Consider the following 26,458-nt stretch of genomic DNA (forward strand, 5'->3'; position numbering starts at 1 on the left):
CAGTATTTGTTTATTTTTATTATCATGACATAAAAGCTAAAGTTATTAACTGACACTTCATTTTGTGCTCCAGAAATAATAAACACCCGAGCAAGCATAAATGAGGGATATTTTTACCCAATACTGTGGACTCAAAATACTAGGGTAGTGATTCAGGGAGGGATTTTTTTTTATTTACAGTTAAACTATTTTCATTTTCTGACGAATTAAAAAAAATATATGTGGAAATCCTGTAAGAGTGGTAAAACACATGCTTTGAAGCTTCAACTGAGTTGTTGTTAAAAATTTCTGTTGTTGTCTTTCTGTAATTTTCTCAGACTATATAACATATTATTTATTTCTAAATAATTGTATAATTTCGTCTACATGTCATTCAGTGTGTAGTTCGTTGGATTTAGTGGTTTATTTGTTTATTTTGCATTCACTGCACACCTTGTATATTTGTTCATTTCGTCACCTCGGCGTCCCATCGCTAACGTGATGACGTCACGTATCACGCAGCGAGCAGGGCCGCTTGTTATTTGTGTGTGGCAGACGGAGCCTTCAGCTGTGGAGGGTACTGGCTCTCTTTACGGTCCTGGCTAAAAAATAAAGACCGGAAAAAAAGAAAAGGCGACGAAACCTCTGCAACAGGACGGGATATGGATAACAGTAAACGGACTGTGGTCGTTACAGGTTGGTCTTCTTTTTTTGTTTTGTTTTTGCCGCCATTTGTTGTGTCGTCTTTGTCGGTAAACTGAACATTAACGTTAGGTGTGAAGTGGAGGAAAAGTTGTGCAGATGACAGCTGCTAACGTTAATGGCGTCAGGCTCTCACTGCTTCACTCCGCTGGATGTGTACACAGTTGAAACGTGTTGCTTACAGTTTTAACAATCGCGTAGTATCAGTGGTATTCAAGTATGTTTCTATATTTACATTATAACCGCTACTGACGAGCATGGGGAAATGATATTTGTGTTGTTTACTGTCTTTCTTCAAAGGCCTCATCAAACAAAAATAAGCTCGACATGTTCAACTAAGCGTGAATACATAACGTTATACACCAACATCATCCAGCAGACGTGTAATGCTGGTAGAATCTCTATTGTGTAAATCTTTGTGAAACGCGTTAATGATAGAAATGTGTCCGTGATTCATAGAGACAATAGTCAAATCAAAGTTCTCTCAAACAGTTTATGGTTCATATCAGCACGATATCAAAGATATAACTATCACGTTGATATTTGTAATCGACAGACATGAGCAATCATACAACTATTACCTTTTACTCTAATATTTAGTATTTAGTAGGATTCATGAGTATCTCAGGGAGGTATTTTGTTGTGATCGTGTTTCCCTTTTCAACGTTTCTGACAAAGAGTGTCTGAGTGTTTCTTCTGCATGGCTTTGTATTATGACACGAAGGTCTGTCATGGAAGCTGCCTTGAATGTTTCATTTTAGGAAAAAACACTTTGCGTCCCTATTTAATTAATTAAATAAATAAAATAAAAACAAGATTGATTGTAACTTCACTTCCAGCCACTTAAAACTAGTATTCTCTAATCGAACAAACTACAGTGTTGAACACTGGATCTGGGGAGGATAACAGAAGCAGTGACTTTTCAGACACAAAGGGGTGCAGGAGCATGCAGTCCCGGCTGATAGGAGCTGTGTCGATTGCCTGGGAACAGCGCCTTCACAATAGCGAGCTGGCTGGCAGCTGCCGGCCCCTCGCTCTGCTCCTTTTCAGCAGCCTGTCAGACAGACTGATCCCCCTCCACCCAACCCCCAGGGACCCACTGACCCTTGTGAGGGTGGTGGAAGGGGATCAGGTATAGATCCCTACATAAACAAGCCTGAGTGAATATCCATAGGCTGCTGCTGTGATTTTATAGGTCGTATAGAGTGATGCATGGAGCGACTTTTAGTGATGGGGAGTGATTTTAATTTGGTAAGTCAAGGACAGCAGCATGCTGCACTACTGTATGGTGTTTGTTTTTCTGAAAATCTAGTATTTTGAAAGTTTCAGTTCTGTGTACTGTTAATGGTTTACATTCAGTATCTGTTTTTCCAGAATTAAATGTATTACTTTGTTATTTTTACGAGTAAATATGTCAAAGGGATCCCACCAGAAATACAGTTTCACTTATATATTTGTTGAAAGAACAAACGTGGTTCATTTCTGTTTGTGGAAATGCATATTCATGTCCTCATGTGTAGAAGCCAAACGGACTGCATATGTCGTTAACATAATGTAAATGCGGGACAGCAACCAAAATAATGAACATGTTTTTCAGGTTTTGGGCCATTTGGTGAGCACACGGTCAACGCCAGCTGGGTAGCAGTACAGGTGTGTTTTCCCCGCTGTTTTAATGCACATGTATTTATTATATCTGTGGTGTTAGCATGAGCAGGATCGTCGATTTAAAACTATTGTAACTCCCTATTTAGCCTTTCTCAATGTAGTAAAACAAGGCTAAACAAGTCCATAAGCTTTTCCAAAATGCTTTATATTTATTCTGGACAAAAAAAACATCACTGTTGATCACCTCTTAAATATGGCACACTGATAAACGCTTACCATGTTTTTAGCCACGACTTAAATAGTCTTCATGTTAAATGTTAGTAAATGCAATAAAATAAGAGCAAGAGTGACTTTTTCTAATTTAACTTCTCACGTTGAGCCTGTTTTTGTGGCGTTAACATGATGCTCTGATAGTTACCGGCCGGCTTCACGCGGGGCTGCAGTGTGTCGGACGCTCTCTCTGTGTCCTGCTGGGGAAGCTGCATGTGGGGGGATGACGGTGGTTGTCAGGGTGTCTAGACGGACTTGATAAGGATATTAAAAGGCAAACAAAAGGCCGCTTTGTGGCGGGGTCACAGACGTGGTCAAACAAGCCTCTTTTCAATACAAGTGGGGGTCAGTGTCCGGGGCTCCTTGTCCTGCAGGGGACTGGGGGAGGTGTCTGTCCGCTGGCTGTGAATTTGACAATTTATGATACTATTAATATTTACGATTGCATTTTTTTGTTTCTTGCTTTTCTCATAGAATTTATGACGATTGTTTAGTTTTGGAGTTCCGTTTTTTTTATAAGATAAGTGTGAAATAATGCTATTTGGAAAGGACAACAAAAATTAAAGACACCTTTCCTCTAAGAAAACGCCTACCTAAATCGCCTAAATCGACCTGCTTGAAGTTAAACAACGTTTCACAGAAACATTTGGCCAATGATCATTAGCATTGGTTCTGGTTTTTTACGAATCAGAATTTGCCTTAGTGCTTATGTGCATAGCGAAAAACAAGTACTGCTAAAGTCAAGAACTATGAATTTAAAATAGAAATTTATAATGAAATAAATTGTGTAAAATATATCTGTTTTTAAAATAAAAAGAGCTGTACTGTGTGAAAACTGTAACGGGTCAGGTTTAAAGCGAAGGCTTAACGTTAATGCAGCGTGGGGCGGGATAAGAGTCTGTCTGTGAGGGCCTTGTTTAATTTAAGGCCAGCTGCAGTCTGGAAGAAATACGCACATTCTCACTGGATTTCTCTGAATTTTGATCATTTTTTTGTGATTAAAAGTATTGTTTTAAACTTAAGATAATACATCTTTTGCTGGAGACTCTTAAGCTGACAACAGGCACATCTATGGACGGAATAGGCAAAGGGAGCAATGAGCAGCGTTTATTTATTAAATTAATAGAGTTGCAGACGTGAAAAGGATTAAATAAAAGTTGCTATTCTACCAAAAAGGATTACCGGTACATTTTGTTCATCAAGGTTATCTTCAGTTTCATAACTTGCGTGTTATCTAAGCTCAAGGGTCCACCTTCTAGCTTTACTCATAGTCACCATCTATTTTAAGATGCAGGAAAGTATTTTAGGTTTTATGTTTTCGTTTGTCCCGACAGGAACTGAAGAAGCTCGGACTGGGCGGTGAAGTGAACTTGCATGTATCCGAGGTTCCTGTAGAGTACCAGACAGTCCAGAGTTTGGTTCCTTCATTATGGAAGAAGTATCATCCACTGGTAAGAAGAAAACGTGCTGTGACCGCTCCACTTTATTCCACTTTTAAGGGTGGAATACAGGAACTCTTGTCTGCCTCAGTTCCAGGTTATGATTCTATTTACAGGCTTCCGGTCTTGTGTAAAGGGAAATGTAAGTTATAATTGGATCTGCTCGGCCTTGAGAACAATCAGATGACAACAATACATGCGATACATTACTAGCTTCAGTGTGGCTCTGATGCTAGCTTATTAAAAAATGTGAACACTGCTACTTAAATCTGTGTTTTGTGTCAAATCAAAGTGCAATTTTAATCTTTTTTCAGACACTTATGGTTCAAACAAATGGAGAGCTGCCAGAGATGTGTCATAATATTGATATTAAATCTGACTTGTGTTTTTATTGATTCCTTTGTTTGTACCAGTTGGTAGTTCATGTTGGAGTCTCGGGTATGGCCACCACCGTCACGTTGGAGAAGTGTGGCAGAAATCACGGCTACAAGGGCCTCGACAACAGCAGCTTCTGTCCTGATTCACAGTGTTGCATTGTGGGAGGCCCGGACTGTATCAACTCAGTTATTGACATGGAATCAGTCTGTAAGAGAGTGACGGCCTCGGGGCTGGGAGTAACTGTGTCGGTCTCCAAAGACGCTGGAAGGTAACTATTAACTTCACTTTTTACATTTAGAACCAGCCTTTTTGTTTTGTCTCCCACCTCTTGATCACATGCTTTACCTGCTGAGGGACAGAGACATGATGACGCAGTCACCTCACAAATCAGCCGTACGTGATATTTACTATCTGCATAATTAGGTATAGTTAGTTTGACAGTCAATGTGAAACTGTGTGCAACAAAGTCTGGAGTAAAGGTAGGAAGGTAGTAACAAAACAACTATAAATCAAAACTTAACTTTCTAACTTTCATGAAGGGAGGGTTTGAGCTAGGTGTACCTTTGACAATCTGGCAACTGAGTGTGACTTTGGCATTTCTATACTAGGTTTTCTTGTAACTTCAAGACAACTTGGAAGTCAAAGATTTCCAACCTCCTCGTAGAAAAAGTACAATAGAACGCCCTCGAGTTCCTACTTGTAACATCAGGGCAAATACATCTACTCCGACTCCACAAAGAAGTAGTAGTATGACGCCACACAACAATGGAAGTGCACATTATAGTAAACCATCAACTAAAGGGCGACATAGCGTACATTTGCATCAATGTAATTAAAGTAATACATTTAGTCGTACATAGTAAGCCTGTTCTGCTTGTAACTTGATGTCAAAATAGTACGCCAACGTGCTAGCTGGTTATGGTAAACAGTCTCTGAAAGTTATCTTCTCTGCATACTGCTATATGGCCTTCGTGTGCGTTCATGTGTGCAGCCGATCTATGTTGATGGTATGCAGAGACTTGCAGTCATTTGATGCTGTGCTTTCTTGCCTAACAGGTATTTATGTGATTTCACGTACTACACGTCTCTGTACCTGAGCCGTGGTCGCTCTGCCTTCGTTCATGTGCCTCCTCTTGAAAAGCCTTATAGCGGGGAAGACCTGGGCCGTGCGCTGCAGGCCATCATCCAGCAGATGCTTCAGCTTCTGGACCAGGCTGAAGAGAAAATCCACTGCCAGCAGCACTTCCACTAAGTGACCTCCAGATGCCAACCAGCCTCTCCAGCCCTCAACACACAAGAGAAATTGCACTTAACCACCAGTAGCCAAACTTTCTTTCCTTTTTTATTGTTGTCCTCATTTGGACAAAATGAAAACTTCAGAGTATCACATGTCTCAAGCGTTTGTTTCTCTTTGTTTTAGGTTTTTTGCTTCATGTTTTTGTAGCCCTGACTCAGTTATGTTTTAACGTCTCCCGATGGCGAGAAGATAAAATGGGAGTCTCAAGCCTAACTGTGCTGTTTCACACTTGATGTTGAATTGTTTCTTGAGTCCTTTTTCTTTATAAGAAGTTGTAATTTTGCCTTCTTTTACAAAGGTTATTTAAATCAGGGAACGGGTTGGTTCCAGCTCATATTTCCCCCAATTTTGTCGGCCCAATTCTGACAAAAACAACACAAATCCACCCACTGAGGTCTGGCCCCCAGGCTGTGAAATGTTATTTTACAGATCTCAAGTTCAGTCCTTTAGATGTAGGGAATTGTATTATGGATCATTATTTGAGAAAATATCACAGAAATCTTAATACTGAATAAAACTGTTTCCTCTGAGTGAGCTGTGTTTTGAAGTTGTGTACTACACAGAATATAGTAGTACATATTTTCTCTCTTGTTCATTTTATATACGAGTTACTCTTTAGAATACCTGCAATTTAATCAAACTTTTTAAAAGGTTTGCATCATTTAAGGATTAAACTTGCAAAATCCCAAGTTTTTCTTTTTTTGTGCAGGTTCTTTGTGTGTTTTAAATTCATTGATAAAAACAAAACTTTCTGTTGTTCCCTTCATTGAATCACATATATGTGCCTAATTTTATCTGAGGATTTGATTTGATGAAGTTGGACTGTCTGTTCAGTCAGAGTTGGGCCTGGAATTTTATTTCTGTAGCACTTTCTTCATTTTGTTTTTGAATTTTTACTTAATCTGGAGTATAAACAGCAATTGTAGCCATGTGAATGCTTCCATTAAATATTTTTATTTTAGTCACTTTAAATATGTAGCTTTTCAGACACACATTCATTTTTAAAAAATCTTTTTTGCCCCACACAAATGATAGTGATGCATGTGAGGTATCCTGCTTCATAGGTGAGTTTTGCTTTGTTTTCCTGAGCTTGGGTTTGTTCTGACCTCTTAAACAAGCTCCAGCAGATTCAAACAATGTGTTTGTAATGGTGCTTCTCCCAGTTGTAAATGTTCTGTTTTATGACGTTTTTATTGGATTGTCCTTGGTTTGTCTTTGGCTGCTGAGTCGTCACAACAGCCCATGTCACCCGACAGCGCTTCAGTCCGTCGTAATTTAAATTTTAGCTTTGAATGGCGTGCATTCTGCTTCAGCATCCCGTGTTTACCCAGAAAAAGTAGTTGTCGTAAACTGTCTTGGATATTCTTAGGTAACTAACACTGGTGTCATGGCCTTTCATTGAGTTTTTAATCAGTTAAGCAATTTGCTAGTGAGTTTGAGTAAATTGGTATTATTCTTTAGCAGTGTGTGTCTTTTTAATTACTATTCAGTCCCATGGTTTGTACCACAAAGTAGCACCCTGGAGCACTGAACTGAACTGCTTCTCAGACCAAATTTGTTTTGTCTTTTGTGATTCAACTTAAGTCTTGGGTTTAAAAACCTCTAACGCACCTGTTGAAATGTCAGGCAGGTTTTAGTTCTGCGTTTACCGGTGCTGATATTTTATTGTGGGTGCTGAGAAGTGAACGGGATGTGGAGGAGCTGCCCCTAAAATGTCTACTCGCAAAAGTGAAAGCCTCAACTTTACACATGAGGTGACCTCTGACCCTGTGCCTTGATGTTGTTTATGCGTGTTTATGAAAAGGCCTTAAAAATACTCAGCGGGTCTGTTCAAAGATATATTACTGATGCGGTCCAGTCAGATGTGTGGCTACCTCAAAAATATTGAATATTGTTTTCCTTTTATCTCGGTTTGTGCTCTGTTGTACAATAATATTATGGCTCTGTGATTTATCGTGAGTTTCTCTGTTTCGGGAGAATCCTCTGAAAGGTGTCTTCTGCTTCTGACATTAACAAAGCACTGTTACAGTATAAGTAACATTGGCTTTTAAAAGGAACAGCTTTGAAATAAAGAGAGTTAAAGCATTACAAGTAACATCTTTGTCTTTATTATTACAACTCCTTTTGCCACTCCTTAGTTAAACTTGTTAAAAGCATTAAGTTAGTAGAGTTGGCACAAAAGGCCTATCACAGACGTGACTTTGAAGCACCGCTGTGTCAATAGTTGGCCTGACATCGACTGTCGTAGATATGAAGTATTGCCTGTACATCAATACTGTGCTGTTTTAGCACTTGTGCAAAAGTGAACATACTGTAACTGTTCAGGAGTAAGAGAAAACAATAAAGCTGTCAGCTCCCAGTTATAGCACATCACAGGGGCTTTAACAACAGCTTGTTTACACTATTCAATGCTCTTTTTTCAATTCCACACATAATTTAGAGATTTTGGTATTGATGCCATTGTAAAGTTCTGTTTACTTTGCTATTGTTGCGGTGTAATAATGACTGGCTGGATCATCCTGCTCGCTTAGTAATTCAGCCTTCTGGTGAATACATACTGAAAACATGGTTAGATTTTGACACACATATGGGCTTAGCAATATTATTCTTCACAGTGAATACTGTAGAAACATTTCTAAAATACCAATAAAAGTGGTGCATCTAGTAGGCTATAGATCACGTTTTGTGTGGGGTTTAACATATGTTGAGGCTGTGGGTGATTTTGTCGCAATAAATATCTATTTTCAAAGAGGGGATACTTAGAACAGTTGTATGTCAGTATCCAATAGGTATTTCTCAGTGTTGGAAGCAGTACTCAGATATGTTACTCAAGTAAGAGTAGCAATACAACAGCATAGAAATACTCAAAGTAATAAAGTCATGCATTCAAAATACAAAACACAAGTATTCCTATCCAAGGGCAGACGGCGTTGAATGCTGTGCAAACTGTAAAGCCCCCTGAGGCATATTTGGGATTTATAAATTTATAATAAAAATATACTGAGAGTATCAGTAGTGAAAGTACTCATTATGGCACATTTCAGAATAATACATGTTGATGCACTCTAATGTTGCAGCTGGTAAAGGTGGGGGTTAATCTTAACAGATGCATATACTGCCTGGTTACTTAATCTATAGCAATACATCGTCATTTATTTGTTGATTATATTTTGTGTCAATAATCTGAACCTGCAAAGTAACAACAGCTTTCAGATAAATGTAGTGGCGTTAAGAGTAAACAAATATTTGCCTCCAAAATGTAGCTAGTGGAGTAGAAATAGATAGACAGATAGATACTTTATTAAATGTGTTCGCTACAGCAGCTTTATGATACAGGTAAGCAATCCAAGTAACAGAGTAAAAAAAAAATATATACAATATATACAATGAAAATAGAATAATATTAAATTAACGAACTAAACAGTAGTGCAACGATTTTCTTTAACCAACAACAAACAACAGTGTAACGGTATAAAGTAGCATAACAGAGAAATACTCAAAATAAAGTACAGGTACCTCAGATGTCTACTGTAGTAGAGTAGTTGAGTAAATTGGACTTAGTTACTTCCATAGACTGTATAATGTATTTCCACATTTGCCCAATAGAGGTGCACGCTTGTGTTTTGATACCCGTGAATCAGGTCGGAGTGAGAGCTCTGTCCCCATTGATGATCTCATGGTAGCCTGGCCTACAGTGAACGTCACACGTTGAGCGGCGTAGCCAAGTTCGTCACCGTCGCTGTTGGACCTGCTGAAGCTTTCGAGGTTCGGATCGGTTCCATTTTTGTTTTGGTTGAAATCCACAGTCCGAGCGTCAGCCTGTAAACCAGTTTTCGATAAACAAGCACCGCGGGGATTTTGTTCATCTTCAGACGAACACCGGAAACCGCTCAGTAAAGCCTCGAGATGAGTGTGGAGGCGTACGGGCCGAGCTCCCAGACCCTCACCTTCCTAGACACCGAGGAAACGGAGTTGCTCGGAGCGGACACCCAGGGCTCTGAGTACGACTTCACCGACTTCACCCTTCCCAGCCAGACGCAGACTCAAGGCCAGACCCAGAGCCAGCTGGACAGCCAGGTCTGAGGCTTTCACTTTTACAGGAAGGCACATTAAAGCGCAGTTTACCGACGTTAGCTGCGGTTAGCTAGGTTAGCTCATGCTGCATGCTAGCCCGTCACTATTGGATCTAGCGTCAGCTTCATGTTAGCTAGCTGGAACCGCCAACTCGCTGCTAGCTAGCAAGTCCGTTTGTTAAACTCCTAAAGTAATGTTAGGTGTCGCAGCACGTTTGTTTTTTTACTGCTCGATGCAAACCAGACACGCATGCGTCACTTTAACGACCAAAGATAAGCGTTAAGAGCATTGACAGTCTGTCAACGTATAACTAGTTAGCTGTCTTTTTCCGCGCTGCGTCTCCTAGCCGCTAGCTGCTAGTCGTTAGCATTCAGTTTGTTTGGTAACGCTTCTGTTGTGCTACAGGTAAACGGTCCTGATGAGGGTCTTCTCAATGGGGGAGTTGAGGACTCGGCCAAAACCAGCCAGCTGTTGGCCGAGCTCAACTTTGAGGAGGATGAAGAAGACACGTACTACACCAAAGACCTGCCTCTGCACGCATGCAGGTACACAGACAGGAACCATGCCTTGATGTCGGTAGATCACAGAGGAAATGATTATAGTATATTCGTGTTTTCTTGTTGATTGATCCGTACTGTATTCATTGTGTAGTCCCTGATCTTGCACACTACATGCAGGGCATACAGAACCCAACATTCATTATTCTCACCAACAGGTACAACACAGTATACTGTCAAACTTTACGAGTACCGGCAGTACTCATTTAAGACTTTTCACATATCACTAATAAAACACACCAGCCAGCTATGGAGTGGTCTCACCGACGTCACGATCTCCTTAGTTACGAGGTCGGTCGGCCATGTTGGAGTACATACAGATCCTACATGGCGGCGCGTAAACAAGGAACTGCGGCGAAAATACCATACTTTGAATCACTGGATAGTGCATCAAAGGTTCGCTACCTGGCCAAATTGAAGGTTATTGGTAACTTGGATCCCTATACGATGAGTGCAGATCGTTTCAGTGCCGATCCTACTTATCTTCCATCGGTAAACTACACCAACATCTACACGTATCTCGTGAACACCCCCAGTGCATACACAAAAGACGAGCTGGAGTGCTACAAAGGGCTCGACGCTTATAATCAGTTTGTCAGTGGATGGGTCCGAGACGTCAAAGCAACGGTCGTCGGGAATTCTCATCTCGTCATTGGGAGGGTAAATATATACAGATCTGGTCAAATATTTAGCAATATTCAATGTTTACTCAGCGCAAACAGACACGTGTGTTTGTTTACATTGTACATGCACGTCATTGTGTGCGTGTGTGTAGGAATTCACTTTCAACTAACTCCTAACTTCATCCCCCCCCCACACATATATATATATATATACATACATATATATATGATCCGACGTTAAACTCATATCAAGCAATGCTGAGGCTGCATCTCTGTGTTTCGCCTGTTGTACGCGCTCGACACGTCTCTGGCACCGACTGCTGTCACGGGCCGATGAAGCTTCGGTAACCTTCTCATGTAAAAGTTTAATTTATATTTCCTTTATTAAATACTGTTCACAAACGAATTTGTAAATAAAATCACTGACCACTTATAAAGTGATCCGCACATACTCTAGTGTACGCCAAATTCCATTCCTTTATATCTCGAGAGATGCGTGACAGCCATTTCTCGCGACGTCGCTTGGATAGCTCCTTCGTGTCATTTCCTTGATGTGTAATGACCGCTGGCAAACGAAAGAATGATTTCTTGTCTCTATCAGCTCTGCTGCCACAACCAAAGACAGCACAAAAGTTCACCACCGATAGGTTATGCGACTCAGCCGTGCATGCCAGTGGCTTTGTGTGTACTCCAACATGGCCGACAGCTAAACTGTGACGTCACACGAGACCACTCCATAGTGACGTTTTTTCTAATTGTTATTATAATTACAATGCTGCTGCCCATTCTATTTAACTTAACTGACAATTATACACAACTTCCATAATTTACGTTCCTGTAAGCATTAAAAAAGTAGACTAAATATACAGTTGCATGTGGAAAATGGTTTCACTGTATATGTCATTGAGAAATGATCTTAAGAAAAAGGAGGGTAGAATTATATTATTGTGGTTATAATTTGATTGTGTGTGTCGGATGAAGTTCCTGAACAGATCTAGGTTAGGAGCGTTTGTCTCAGGAAAGCTGGAGTTTCCAGGCACAAATATGTTTTTAAGATAACGCATACATCATTTGTTGTTGACAAACGATTGACTTTTAGAAATTCCAATTGGCAATCCTTAAGATTTCATTCCTACTCGAATGAAAAATATTAAATTGTGTTCAGAGGTTTCATAATTGTGTCCTTAGTTCCATTTGTTGTGTATACAATGTAAATTAAAATGTCAAGATTACCATTTTAACTGTTTTTAAGAGTCCTGTGTGTCGAGAGAATTTCCTGTCTAAACATTTTATTGAAAAATATTTATTTTTTTTAAACTCATATTACATGTTAGATACAACATGCTAACTCCTCTGACACTGTTATTTAAATAATTCCTCCTTTTGTAAAGTTAGCATGGCCTTTCTTTTGGCGAGGCATGATGTGTACTCGTGCCTTTTTGACTAAACACTGATGTCACTCAGATGTGGTTTTGATACATTGTTGTTTTTGCAGCTACTGCGGTATTCACGATCCAGCATGTGTGGTGTACTGCAATACCAGCAAGAAGTGGTTCTGTAATGGACGTGGCAACACATCTGGCAGGTGTGTATCCTCCTCATTTTCACCTGATTACCTCAAGTATAAGCACCAGAACATGAAGCTACTTAAATGTAAACACTCACAACGCTGCAATAAATGTGGGTTATTCTACTATTCTCACCATTGCAATCATCTAGACTTTTGCCACACAGATGATGCTGAATGTGTGTAAAGAGAGTTCTGTATAATGTAGTGACTGTCAGCGGTTGACCTAATCAAGCAGGCAACGCAATAAGGAGCATAACATTGTTTGGTTGAAACCGAAGTAGTCTATTATGTCTGTCCGGATTTTGTGCTGTGGGTCAATATGTGTTGTTATGCAAACTATCAATATATTTCTGCAGCAATGCTACCAGGACAAGTGTCACAGATCAACGTGTTTCTGATCATTTAACTCTCTCTCTCTCTGAAATCCAGTCACATTGTGAACCACTTGGTGAGAGCCAAATGCAAGGAAGTGACGCTGCATAAAGATGGGCCGCTGGGCGAGACGGTGCTGGAGTGTTACAACTGTGGCTGTCGCAACGTCTTCCTCCTGGGCTTCATCCCGGCGAAGGCCGATTCCGTGGTGGTGCTGCTCTGCAGGTAAGTGCGTGCTGGGTGGCGGCTTTAAACAGACACACCGTCTTGTAAGCAGTGTTCCTACTGGACAAATCCAGTCAAGAGTGTCCTTCAGGAAAGCATTGACAGTTATTTTACGCTGCGCTGCAGCGCAAGCTAGCTATATATGCAAATCCTTTCTTTGAAACTGGAAGTTTGTTCAGGTTTCAGCTGTTGTGTTGTCATCGGGTTGTCAGGCATCCTGATGCCCAGGAAACAGATGCAGAGTCTCTGAAATGCCTGAATAGTCAGCCAGGTGATAAAAATAACTAAATCATTAGGGATAGACTATTAAAAACTTAAATATGCCTATGAAGTCAAGAACATAATCTAAATAAATGTTTTTATTTAGACATAAAGCTAGCCCTGCTCCAAAACAGCTGTTGAGTAAATTATCTCCATTAAGATAAAACTAATAATAATTTAAAAACACTTTTCTTTTATGTTTTCATCGGTACAAACTATGTAATGGTGACACTGTTTCTACCTCAAACATATCTTTGGCATCTTGCTTGCACTGAATAATATCACAACTATTCAACAACCTGTTAGATTCCCCCAAAATGTGACTTGACTGTCAGAAGTGAGAGATCAGCTATTTAGTCTGCAGCTGTTGTTTGGGGAACTCCCTGCTGATCTCCATAGACCTTCATCTAGTGCCTCCTGCTCTGTGGAAGCTACTTAACCTTCTCTGTGGTCATGCAGATAGAAGTACTTTGAGGAATCAACTTAAGGCAGGAAAACAAATAGCATCTTATTTTTTTCATCCTTTGCAACAGTTAAATTACTGTCAAATTCCACACACGCTAAGTTTCTCTCTGTATGAACCTTGTATGTCCATGCAGGCAACCCTGTGCCAGCCAGAGTAGCCTGAAGGACATCAACTGGGATAGCTCGCAGTGGCAACCACTGATCCAGGACCGCTGCTTCCTCTCCTGGCTGGTGAAGATCCCATCTGAGCAGGAGCAGCTTCGGGCCCGTCAGATTACCGCCCAGCAGATCAACAAGTTGGAGGAGCTCTGGAAGGTATAAAGCTGACGGGCTGGGGATGCTTTGTTCAGAGCGATGCTGACCGGATGGTTGTAAACTTTAAGTTCTTCAGCACAGGCTAAAGGTTTGTAAGTGACAGATGCTTACAGGGGCTGGTATCCACCTTTGGCATAGCAGTTTTGAAAGGGATCTGCCACTATACAGTGGAATAAGACTTGGTGATAGGATGTTGGATGTACTTTGGATTGGCGGTTGCCTTGACTTTGCTTCCCCTCAGGACAACCCCACTGCCACCCTGGAAGACCTGGAGAAACCTGGAGTGGACGAGGAGCCCCAGCATGTGCTGCTACGCTATGAGGATGCCTACCAGTACCAAAACATCTTTGGCCCTTTGGTCAAACTGGAGGCTGACTACGACAAGAAGCTTAAGGAGTCCCAGGTACCCGAACTGTACTTCTGAGAAGGAAACTTTGTAACTCGGTGACTGGTGTTCTTCTTCCTTGAATGTCCATGGTGGTTTATATGTCGTACAGTTCAGGTGACAAAAAAACCCAGTCTTCAATTATATAGTTTCAAGTATACTTTTAGGGTTTTATTCTTATTCTGCGATCGCACTGGACGCCTAAATATGAAGCACATCATGATGCTTTTCCTCTTCTGCAGCTATGATTCAGACCACATGGAGTCTTTGGTATGAGGCATCTTGCTGCAGCTCTGTTTTTTAAGCAGTGGTCTCTGGTGTTGCAGAAATAATGCCAGGGTGATGTAACCTTATGCCTTTTAACCTGTTTAATACATTTTATATTTATGTTTTGTTTTTTCCTTCTGCAGACTCAAGACAATATAACAGTCAGGTGGGACCTGGGGCTGAATAAAAAGCGGATTGCGTATTTCACTCTGCCCAAGACGGACTCAGGTGGTAATTTGCTGCGTTTGACTTCCTCCCAGTGGTTCTGTGGTACAGATAGAGCCCCTCCCCATCAGTCCTGAGAATTGCACGCAGTCTCCCCAAACCTTGCATCGTTTGGTGGCATGTGTGCTTGGTTTTGTTTTTGCAATGTTTTTTTTGTGTGCGTGCACGGTACTGTATCATTTGGTTTATGAACATAGCCCATCCTCCACAGTTTATTCGTAGGGCATTTTGAGCATAGCAGTGTGTCTAACTTGTGTCCTTGTATCAATCCCAGATATGCGGCTGATGCAAGGTGATGAGATCTGCTTGCGGTACAAGGGAGACCTGGCCCCTCTGTGGAAAGGCATCGGTCACGTCATCAAAGTCCCTGACAGTATCCTTCACACTGTTGGCAGTTGCACATGTATCCATTTGTCATTATATTGTCTCCTTCAAGAGTCTTCAGTCATAGAATACACACTGGTCTCTCCTCATCTTCCACCGCATTCAGTGTGAACCCAAAACCAAGATAGGCTCATTATACAGGCACAGAGTCCACGTGGCAATGTATAGATTTAAAGGGATAGTTCTGGTGTTTTTTAGTGGGGTTGTGTTCGATACTTATCCATCGTCGGTGTGTTACTGAAACAGTGAAACTTCAGTTTCCTGTTGAAAAATGTTCTAATTATAGCGCACACAAATCTGTTTTAACTATAAAACTAGACTGGTAGAGACAACATAATGTTTACTTCCTTAACAGCCTGTGTTTAAAGACTATGGGGATGAAATTGCCATCGAGCTGCGTAGCAGTGTTGGAGCACCTGTGGAAATCCCCCACAACTTCCAGGTTGATTTTGTGTGGAAGTCCACGTCCTTTGACAGGTAGGCCCAAATTTATACCAACAAATCCCTAATTGTTGTTCATCACAGCTCATTGTATTGCTCCACATTATAGTATGTTGTTTTCCCCTCCCATAAACAGTGCACAGAACTAAGTTGTTTGCACTGTTTACAGGAGATACTTTTGTGTAAATACGCCTTGTCGATCATTTCTAAAGTAGAGATGTCTGTCCTTACCAAGGGGGTGAATTTGGTCAGAGGTTCAAAGATGAAGAAGTGACGATGACTCACATTTGTATTGATGCAGGATGCAGAGCGCCCTGAAGACTTTTGCGGTGGACGAGACCTCCGTGTCTGGTTATATTTACCACAAACTGCTGGGCCACGAGGTAGAGGATGTCACCATTAAGTGCCAGCTGCCAAAGCGCTTCACTGCCCAGGGCCTGCCCGACCTCAATCACTCACAGGTCAGACCTCACTGTGGCGCATCTTCTTATTTTGTCATTTATTTTCTCCAAGATTTAACAGCGGGGGAAAACGAGTTGAGTTGTCCAGTTTACTGTGATTTATCACATACATCAGTGTATCAATACATCTCAGCTATTTTTAATAGGTTTGAAAAACAAAGAAAGCATGTGACTTCGTAGGACAAGCATTCTTTCAAGTGGGCAAGAAACCCCTCTATTTTGTTACTTGTTCAGGTGTACGCTGTGAAGACGGTGCTGCAGAGGCCTCTGAGTCTGATCCAAGGACCTCCGGGCACCGGGAAGACTGTCACCTCTGCCACCATCGTCTACCACTTGTCCCGACAAGGCAACGGGTAAAAATATTTAGTTTTTTTCATAAATACTTACAGAAATCTGTTATGTTATTATTTTTGTTATTCCACCAACTGTATTTCACATAGTTTTAACTCTCTATGTTGTGCGTGTCTGGTTGCAGACCAGTTCTGGTGTGTGCCCCCAGTAACATTGCCGTGGATCAGTTGACGGAGAAGATTGACAAGACTGGACTAAAGGTAGTCAGGCTTTGTGCTAAGAGTCGGGAGGCCATCGAGTCACCGGTGTCCTTCCTGGCTCTGCACAACCAGATCAGCAACATGGACAGGTCAGTGGCTCGCAGGGAACTTGACTCTGGACTGAAAAGTTATTGATACTTGAATTCTGCTTTGTACAAACACTAGTCACACCAGAGGCTCTCCATAGTCACGTTTACCTCAAACTTCACCAAGTTCTCTTACTCTCTAGTCCAGATTCCTGCTACTTTTGTTGTGTATTGTCTCATTGACACATGAGGTCTGTATCAGGAAGCGAGTTCAACATACCCAGGTTATCTTTTGGTTATCTGGCTTAACTCACCGTAACAACCGAGATCACGCTGAACGGTCCCACGAAGCGTTTCTCAATCTGGTTTTGAGCGTGTTCACATAAAGGGGTCGTGTTTGCAGCATATGCACAAGTCTGCTGTCAGCAGAGGAGCGCATTTTTACAAATAACGAGAAAATTATAATATCGGACAAATACGTGAAAGTTTAACACGTAATTCGGGATGAAAGTAACACGATTTAAACTCTCAAATTACTTTTAAGACTCGTGCCCTAGTTCACAGATTAGTTTAGTCGTGTACAACTCTAGAGTGTGTTTTCTGTAGTAATCCTGATGTGTCTTGGTCTCCCTAGTATGCCGGAGCTTCAGAAACTACAGCAGCTGAAGGATGAGACCGGTGAGCTGTCATCTGCTGATGAGAAGCGCTACAGGGCTCTGAAACGCACAGCTGAGAGGGAGCTGCTCATGGTGAGCAGCTTTAAAGTGTTGAACCGAAATAGCTCAAAGTTGAAACTTGGCTTACAAAAAAGCCCCGTTACAAGTTTTGAGGCACTTCTGATGCAACAAGTACTTTCTGCCAAGCATTTTCAAACTGATTATTATTCTGTATTTACAATATTCTGTGTAGTCGCAGATGCTAAATGTCACTGCATGCTGTGGTATGTGCAATGTGTGACAATAAAAGTAGATTTATCTTTCCACCAAATGGTCCAATAAGAATACACTTACAGTTCCACACTTATATCTCCATATAGAAACAATTCCATCTGACAGAAGGACATGTTGTCGTCATAACAACAGTGGAAGACTCTCTCCTGGCTCACTCTTCTGTTTGGTGGTTCTAAATTGTCATCTTTGTTGTCCAGAATGCTGACGTTATCTGTTGTACCTGCGTCGGGGCTGGAGATCCTCGTCTGGCCAAGATGCAGTTCCGCTCCATCCTGATTGATGAAAGCACCCAGGCCACTGAGCCGGAGTGTATGGTGCCTGTGGTGCTTGGAGCCAAGCAGGTAGGCCAGCATGCACACAGCTTAACACCAACTAATCTCCACCTACTACAGCAGGATAACTCTAGAAGTCCGTAAAACCTAATGTGACCCAGCAATTATCTCTTTGCTAAGTCCCGCCTCTTGAATGCAGACCGGCCAATCGTAGCGTAGCTTCAGCCAGCTCTGACGAGGGTAGGAAAAGTATCCGCCTCTGCCCCGTAGGCTCTCGTGCAATTGTTTTCAGTTTGACATCATGGATATATCTTTCAAATGCATATTGTAGACTCTTCTGACTGCTTCTTTCAGAGATTACTCTTTGTTTTACCAATAATAAGATAATATTTCTTCAAGGAGGGCAGTTGGTGATAATGTGGGCTTCATGGTAGCCCTGACAGTTTGATAGAGTAGCACTGGGAACTTGAAGGTTTTCTGTTGAAATTAGGGGATTCAAGCAGAAAGATAAAGTTGGGAATAATAATGAAAAGTAAGAAATAGAGAAGTGTCATAAAAACAGCATTTAGTGTCATTTTTAATCAATATCTCAACTTAATTCAATTTATGGCTAACAGTATGAATTAAATCTTGTCGGGTTAAGCAAAAGTATTTTCCCTGGACATCCAGGAACAAAAACGTCTCGCGTCATGCTGTTATATTAACTGTCAAACTTGTGTGACTCATCTTCCTCCTCCCAGCTCATTCTGGTGGGCGATCACTGCCAGCTGGGTCCTGTGGTGATGTGTAAGAAAGCAGCCAAGGCAGGTCTGTCCCAGTCCCTGTTTGAACGCTTGGTGGTTCTGGGGATCCGGCCAATCCGCCTGCAGGTCCAGTACCGCATGCACCCGGCTCTCAGTGCCTTCCCCTCCAACATCTTCTACGAGGGCTCCCTGCAGAATGGTGTCACTGCAGGTTTGTCAAGATTCAGCAGTTCATTATGTTGTTTGATGGAGGAGCAAAAAAACAACATTTACACTTTGGCTGCTACATTAGCAGGCTAAAAAAATGTAATTTTCATTTTCTCCTCAGCTGACCGCATCAAGAAAGGCTTTGACTTCCAGTGGCCGCAACCAGACAAGCCCATGTTCTTCTACGTGACTCAGGGTCAGGAGGAGATTGCCAGCTCTGGAACCTCCTACCTTAACAGGTAACGTTGCACATTTTCTTTGCCGAATTTACCTCAAAGCTCTAAATAATTCATAATATATGAAGTGCATTGACGACATTGGCTGGGAAAGTGTGATCTGAAGCCAAACACTGGGGGGTGCTCTCCTACAGCCGTCGCATCAAAACCAGGGTGGCTTAAATAGTTGCAATAACTTAATCGTGGAGAAAGCCCTCCGCTTGTCAGTCACGATCAACAGGAACGCTGAGCTCAACTCCACAGAACACAGACAAGAGATTTCCTTTAATCAGGATCACAATTTTTGTGAAATAATCTTCGATAATTCGTAAATGAACCTAGTTGAAGGGAGGCTGGAATTCCAAGGAAGCAAGACTAAACTGGTGCAGTTATGTGTTTAGCTCAGTATTTTATTCAATTTAATTAGTGCCTGAAAGTTGCATCAAACTCACCCAAACAAATATATGTTCATTTTATCTTTTACAACCTTTAGCAAGTAAAATAAGTGTGAAAGTTGAGGCACCATAGAAATGTTTGATTAAGCTACCATTAGTCTGCTCCCATTAACTTCAGATGCAACTTTCAGAAGACTGAGCAGCACCGTATTTATGTGATGCTGATGTTTTTAAGGACTGAGGCTGCAAACGTGGAGAAGATCACCACCAGGCTGCTGAAGGCTGGAGCCAAACCCGACCAGATCGGCATCATCACCCCGTATGAGGGTCAGCGGTCCTATCTGGTCCAGTACATGCAGTTCAGCGGCTCCCTGCACACCAAGCTCTATCAGGTAGCACACGCATCTGAGACACGCTCCTCATTAGAGCTGTGTCAAATTCAACTCCATTTCTACACTTTAACTGTCGTTGGTGAATTCTCTCTGTGGTGTTGAAGAACGTCCGTTCATCTGTGCGTACGACGCTATCTCCCCCTCATCCGGCTCTTGTTCCGTCCCATTGTAGCAAGTGGAAATTGCCAGCGTGGACGCCTTTCAGGGCAGAGAGAAGGACTTCATCATCCTTTCTTGTGTTCGTGCCAATGAGCACCAGGGAATCGGCTTTCTGAATGACCCACGTCGTCTCAACGTGGCGCTGACCAGAGCCAAGTAAAAACCTTCTTGATGATAACTATGGCACAGCACATCAGATATTGGGGAAAAAAAACATTTTATTTTATAGTCACTTGTTGCGATGTGAATACACATAGTACACAGCCTGTAATACTCTTGACAGTTAGATTAGACTTGTGTGTGTAAACAGAATACTTTAAAGAGTGTCGTTCAATACAAAATGTCCACCCCGTCCCTGAACAGCAGTCTTGTGTGTGCTCTGAATGAAGGTACGGTGTGATCATTGTGGGAAACCCCAAGGCCCTCTCCAAGCAGCCGCTGTGGAACAACCTGCTGAACAACTACAAGGAGCAGAAGGTCCTCGTGGAGGGTCCCCTGAACAACCTGAGGGAGAGCCTCATGCAGTTCAGCAAGCCCCGCAAACTGGTCAACACCATCAACCCTGTGAGTGGCGCAAACTGCTGTATGTGCACCCACACCATGCTGTGGGGCAAACATAATCACGAGCCAAGAGTCCATTTGAAGACATTTACTTGGACTCTTTTTAAAATATACATATATAATCTAAATAATTGTTCCTTGAAGCTCTAAATCTGTGAATTATGCAGCTGTATGAAATGGTGATCTGTTTTTTCCAGGGGGGACGTTTTATGAGCACTGCGATGTACGATGCCCGTGAGGCCCTCATCCCCGGCTCTGCTTACGACCGCAGCAATGCTGGTATTCATTTAATATGTATTTAGTATCTTATGGTTTGACTCAAGATAATAACAAGCTGCATTACAGTCCAGCAAAACAAGGCCTGCCTGGTCTTGTTTTCTTCGTTAAAAAAAACCCAACAACCTGATGTTGAGTGTTGTTGTGCACGCTCTCTTTCAGCCGGACGTCCGTCCAACATGTACTTTCAAACCCACGACCAGATCGGGATGATTGGGGCAGGCCCCAGTCATATGGCCGCTATGAATATTCCCATTCCCTTCAACCTGGTGATGCCACCAATGCCTCCGCCCAGCTACCTGGGTCAGACCAACGGCCCTGCTGCAGGTACAGTACAGCACTGAGATGGTCCACTGAGCCGTCACATAAAGTGAAAATAAGAACACTTTGGTCCAGTTCGTTGGAGTGAAAAAGTAATCGAGTCTCACTACAGTAGAATACCCCGTTATGCAAGGTTGATCAGGCTGTGGAGGGAAATGTGGACACCTTTTAATGTTTGAAAATAAGATTATCATGAAATGAACTGAGGTAAACTACAGGGTGGACTGATGTTACTTCTTCATGTGGTGCTATATGCTATGAACTTGATCAAAAGTAGACAATCCACAAGTAACGGGGACCAAATCACTTTCACTCCCTGTCTTTAATGTCCACCAGCAATAATCCCCAATATATCCCAAGCTTTACCTCCTCTTCCATCTAGTGCAGCGTTTCCCAAACTTTTTAGGCCGCGCACCCCCTTCTACATCCCGACCGGGTTCGCGCACCCCCCCCCCCCTTAATAAAAAAAAAAAAAAAGAAGCAACAGAGCCTTTTAAGCCTTCATAGCCGCATAAGAATCGGACCAATGAGTGAACAGTTTGCTCGCGCGTGGCATTTGTTTACAAGATTTAGTCCGCTGTTAAATGTTGCAGTGTGAACACAAACCGAACAAAGGAGCAACTGCAACAAAGCAAACGAACTGAAGGTGTGAAAACGCCCTGAAACACTGCAACAAAGTTTCAATATCTTTCAGTGACACAAGGCGTCACTTTTAAAGAGCAATACGGATGGCGAGCACACACGCACAGGCTCAGAGGCAGATTATCACATTTAATTTACAATTAATGAGCGACTAATGTAGCCAGGATGTCTTCGGACAAAGCATCGATGCGGCGCGACACAGTGTTGTTGGACACCGGGATCATGTCCAACTTTTTTGCTTCTTTCCCCCCAATCATACATTCCACCATCTCTCTGGCAGCTGGCAAGCTCACGTCTTCGGCGATTGTGTGCGGTAGCCCCTTTCTCGCTATTCTGTAACCAGATATGAAGCCCGTAGTGCGTCATTTATAGACCAACACATGAATGAGACTCCAGTTGTTTTTGGCTGTTTTGTAACTCCTCGAATTTCGATATTAAAATATGTAAGGGGCTTTTGACTTGCACTGGCATGCTTGGTGTTCAGGTGGCGACGTAAATAAGAGCTTCAGACTGTTAGCCAGAACCTCACTGCACACCACGCACTGTGGCTTTGGGCAATCTGCGTTGCCAATCTAAGTGAAGCCCAGACACAGATACTTTTCATCATATTTCCTCTTTTTTTCCCAGTCTGCGCCGTCTCATCTTCCTCTGACTCTGGCTCGATTTCTTCTCCCGGTCTCTCCCCAATAACGCACCTCTCCGTTCCCCTCGCCTCCGATTCCTCTCTCTCTCTCTCTGTCCCGCTCCTCTTTTACGACTGATAGCTTCAGATGTCCCACCTGACAGTTTTTAAATTAAAATTACATTTTTTTTTAATATTTAATATTATTACACCATCAGTCCGCCATTACACTTTTCCTCTCGCGCACCCCCTAGAGGCAGCTCGCGCACCCCCAGGGGTGCGCGCACCCCACTTTGGGAATCCCTGATCTAGTGTAAATACCATGTTATGACCTTAAAATTAAGCTTATTACAATGTTGCGTTTTTTACTCCGGTGCTGATCTTTTTTTGTTTTTCTTTACCCATCGAGGTCGTGGAGCTATGAAGGGTAAGCCTGGGCGTAGCGGGCGGCAGAGGGTCCGAGGATCGGCACACCAGGGAGCCAGTCAGGGCAACGGACCAAACAGCCAGGCCAGCCAGGACGGGGCCTCCCAGCCCTTCTCCCAGGGGCCGCTGACACAGGGCTACATCTCCATGAGCCAGCCCTCCCAGATGAGCCAGCCTGGCCTCTCCCAGCCGGAGCTGTCCCAGGTATCACGTCACTGCCACATATGATTGTGTGATTTTCAATGCCAACGACTGCCGCATATGATTAATTCTGAAGTTTGACTTCAAAATGTGTCTGCAATGATGTTTCTGTCCTCCTGGTCTCCAGGACAGCTACCTGGGCGATGAGTTCAAGTCCCAAATCGACGTGGCTTTGTCCCAGGACTCAACTTACCAGGGTGAACGTGCGTACCAGCATGGTGGGGTGACTGGACTGTCACAGTATTAAAGTGTAAGTACATAAAACGTGTCGTGACGCATATTTTTACTGAATCTAGGCCAATGACAATCGGGAGTAAAACCTTTTTTCCACTGTTAAACTGTAATTAATCAGCGGTTCACATGACTCACTTGTATTGTTCTATATCCAAAGTGCTCCCACGCTGCCGAATTAAGGCATTGAATTCCTTATTTCCTTCCACTGGAAGAGCTCAGGTCTCCGCTGACGGCAGTATTGCTCGTTTCTTTTGAGCCAAATCTAAAGTTCACGTTGTAGACAAAAGGTTATAAACCTGTTTGTGTCTTGCAGGTCACTTAAAGAAGGGATCTAGGCTTGACCTGAGCTTAGTTCATCAGCTTTTTAATCTGGGAAATAATAAAAACATAAAATGGATACCTGTTTTCCTCTGCTACAACCGAAGCACCACCGAGTGAAAGCGACGGGATAGCGAAACCAAACCAATGACCAGCGAGAGAAATGAGAGGGTAGGAGACGAGGAGGGCACGAGCAGACGGGCATGGCGATGGCGAGAGAGGCCGAGTGAACAAGCGAGAGGCAGGGACCGATGCCCGGGCAGAGTGAAGGAAGGGAGTCGAGAAGATGGCGGCGTGTGGTCGAGCTGCTGAGGGAAACGTAGGGGAGATCTCAACGGTCTCTCGAGGGAGTCCAAATGAGGAACAACTCCCAACAAAATAATTCAGCCAACCCCTTCAACCCACCGCCTCCAGGAAAGGAAGGATCTCATCTTCAGATGGAGGTCGAAGCTTTCTAGCTGAATTTGAAGAACTTGTTCTCCAAAACTTGCAGGGGGGACGATGACAGAACGCCATCGAACAGGAAACACAAAATCCTCATGCTAAAAGTCGGTTGGTTTCTTAACCTGTATCTCTTGAATTTGGTTTATCACGGGAGGAGAGCGGCCCAAAAAAACCCTCGGCAGCCTCCTGAAGGAAGCAGCAGTCGACACACCTTCTCGGAGAGGAAATAAAAACACGGTTTCTGTGCTTGAGTCTGAGATTAAAGAGCCTTGAATTGAACCTTTCATTTGCCTTGAGAACCACTGGCTCATTCACGAGGTCTTTAACGGGGTGGTTTCGACCACACGTCAGTGGCTGAGGGGCACCGGGATTTCAGACTGTTTTCCGAGGCATGACGCGCAAATCCCACCGATATCGTGACCGTCATGGGACAGTTTGTTCTTCTCTGAAGTACCTTTCTTATTACAGAGCACAAAGTTGCAAATAAGTCATTGAAACTATCAAAAACGACCAGCATTGAATATTCAACTCGATGTCATTTGATGTTTCAGCGGAGGCTTATCTTTATTTTAATCTTTTGGAAGCAGGGGTCATTGATGTCCTGCTGTGTACGCTTAGATTGGCAAACGCTTGAATGCTTTGCAGTGATTGATTATTCAGGGGATTGTGGACTCATCACACAACTCCCTGCTCGAGGTGAAAGAAACCAAACGAGAAGAGGATGGCGGTCGAGGCTTACAGGCGGTAGTGGCAATCAATCCACCAGAGGTGAGGAGTAGAAAAAGGAAGGTGGCTGAGGAAGAGAAGGATAGGAGAGTTTCCACGTCTGGAAAATGTCGAGGGAAACATGTGGCTTTAGGACTGTGAAGTCCCAATACGTGGCCACAAATTAGATGTTAACCCAGTGTCATTTCACACAGCATTTTGATTTTATGAATAATGTTCACGACACGCAATATAGCCACGCTGATGGCCGTGTTGTCCAGCCGCTCAACTCTCGAGACAATCAGGGTTTTGAAGAATTAAGGCTTTTACAAATGAGAAAAATATAGAATCTCAACATGACCAATGTGATCTGAAAGATCTTTGGTTCCTGTGGATGAAACTTCACTGAACCCCACTTAAACACAGTGAATATACCATCAGTACTGATTACATGATGGCCAGCAGATAAATGAAAAGTGAATGAGAAACCTGAATCAGTGCCTCTAACCAATCACCTTCAGATAAACAGCTGCAGCACAAGCATGAATGTAGTTAAAAATCAAACTACCAGCATAAACACACCTTCCAGACACCAGAGGGCTCAAGCAAACCCACAGAAAAGGACTTGATGTATTTTATTTTTTATATATAATATCGGGCCGAGTAGAGATGAGGTCAGTGAGTTTGCAGCTGGGCGGATGAAAAGACAACAGCAAAGCCACCTTCCTTCGATGTGGAGTAAAACGAAAGCTGGTAGAATTTATTTCTCCTTCTGTGGACTTTTGATTTGTGCTAAGCTGTTCTGCCTGCATTTATTCCTTGTAGATTTATGTGGATCCTAAACCCTTTCCCTGAAGAACTGTGTGAACCTGAACCTTCAGTTTGATCCAAACTTTGCTTTTGTCTGAGGATTCGCCGCTTTGTGTCACATTTTGTCCTGATCGGTGTTATTTAGCTATTTTGTGTAGTTTTACTAAAAAAAATCTGTTATTGTAGCAACTTGCTGACGTCAGGAAAGAGGCGGACGCCGTTTCCTGTCTTCACGAGTTTTGTATCGTCTCCTCGACCTCCGAGGGATTGTAGTTTTTTTAACTCTTCCAGGAAAGACGCTTTCTGAACACAGAATGTACTCCACTGTTTCTCATTTCAGCAGACATGTGACAATCATTTGTAAGTAGACGTTTCCATGTTTAATTGACTTGGTAATAGTTTGGTTTTGTTGACATTGTGCGAATCACTCTTTAGTGCGATGAATTAGTTTCCCATATAAACCCGTTCCACTGAAATCCTAACATGTTGTAGCTTTAAGGACCTGCTGCCGTAATATTATTGCTTTGGTGTTTTCTTTTACAACTTCTGAGCCACAATGAAATGCAACATCTGCAGTGATCATTGAAGATGTGATTCAGTTGTAAAGTGGTTGTTAAACATTTGCATCCACACCCTTCATTCTGTCAACATGCAGGGATCGAGCGCTTTCGTCACGTGATGGTGGCTCCTTGT

At 42.6% G+C, this 26,458-nt stretch overlaps 2 protein-coding genes across 4 annotated transcripts; both read left to right on the plus strand.

The window, feature by feature from the left end:
• Window positions 1-550: 550 nt before the first annotated feature.
• LOC306775976 (pyroglutamyl-peptidase 1-like) lies at window positions 551-7,755 on the plus strand. Of its 2 annotated transcripts, none has more exons than XM_079266567.1 (5): window positions 551-675; window positions 2,279-2,331; window positions 3,891-4,007; window positions 4,409-4,641; window positions 5,430-7,755. In XM_079266567.1, the coding sequence occupies exons 1-5, from the start codon at window positions 642-644 to the stop codon at window positions 5,623-5,625; spliced, it is 633 nt and encodes a 210-aa protein (XP_079122693.1). In that variant the 5' UTR covers window positions 551-641; the 3' UTR covers window positions 5,626-7,755. The 2 variants fall into 2 exon arrangements, with proteins under 2 accessions (XP_079122693.1, XP_079122694.1); XM_079266568.1 differs by having other exon boundaries at window positions 5,515-7,755.
• A 1,644-nt stretch (window positions 7,756-9,399) lies between these two features.
• Window positions 9,400-26,334, plus strand: LOC306776894 (regulator of nonsense transcripts 1). Of its 2 annotated transcripts, none has more exons than XM_079267783.1 (24): window positions 9,400-9,747; window positions 10,150-10,289; window positions 12,420-12,509; window positions 12,924-13,091; window positions 13,952-14,132; window positions 14,374-14,535; window positions 14,928-15,015; window positions 15,284-15,382; window positions 15,762-15,870; window positions 16,136-16,295; window positions 16,530-16,648; window positions 16,771-16,935; window positions 17,507-17,621; window positions 18,020-18,163; window positions 18,835-19,048; window positions 19,166-19,283; window positions 19,890-20,046; window positions 20,219-20,361; window positions 20,595-20,769; window positions 20,964-21,045; window positions 21,205-21,369; window positions 23,037-23,257; window positions 23,382-23,504; window positions 23,802-26,334. In XM_079267783.1, exons 1-23 carry the CDS (start codon window positions 9,577-9,579, stop codon window positions 23,499-23,501), a joined length of 3,306 nt encoding a protein of 1,101 aa, XP_079123909.1. In that variant the 5' UTR covers window positions 9,400-9,576; the 3' UTR covers window positions 23,502-23,504; window positions 23,802-26,334. The 2 variants fall into 2 exon arrangements, with proteins under 2 accessions (XP_079123909.1, XP_079123910.1); XM_079267784.1 differs by having other exon boundaries at window positions 23,914-26,334.
• Window positions 26,335-26,458: the final 124 nt, after the last annotated feature.

The sequence above is a fragment of the Melanostigma gelatinosum genome, assembly GCF_949748355.1.
Source record: "Melanostigma gelatinosum genome assembly, chromosome: 4".
Taxonomy (NCBI): Eukaryota; Metazoa; Chordata; class Actinopteri; order Perciformes; family Zoarcidae; genus Melanostigma; species Melanostigma gelatinosum.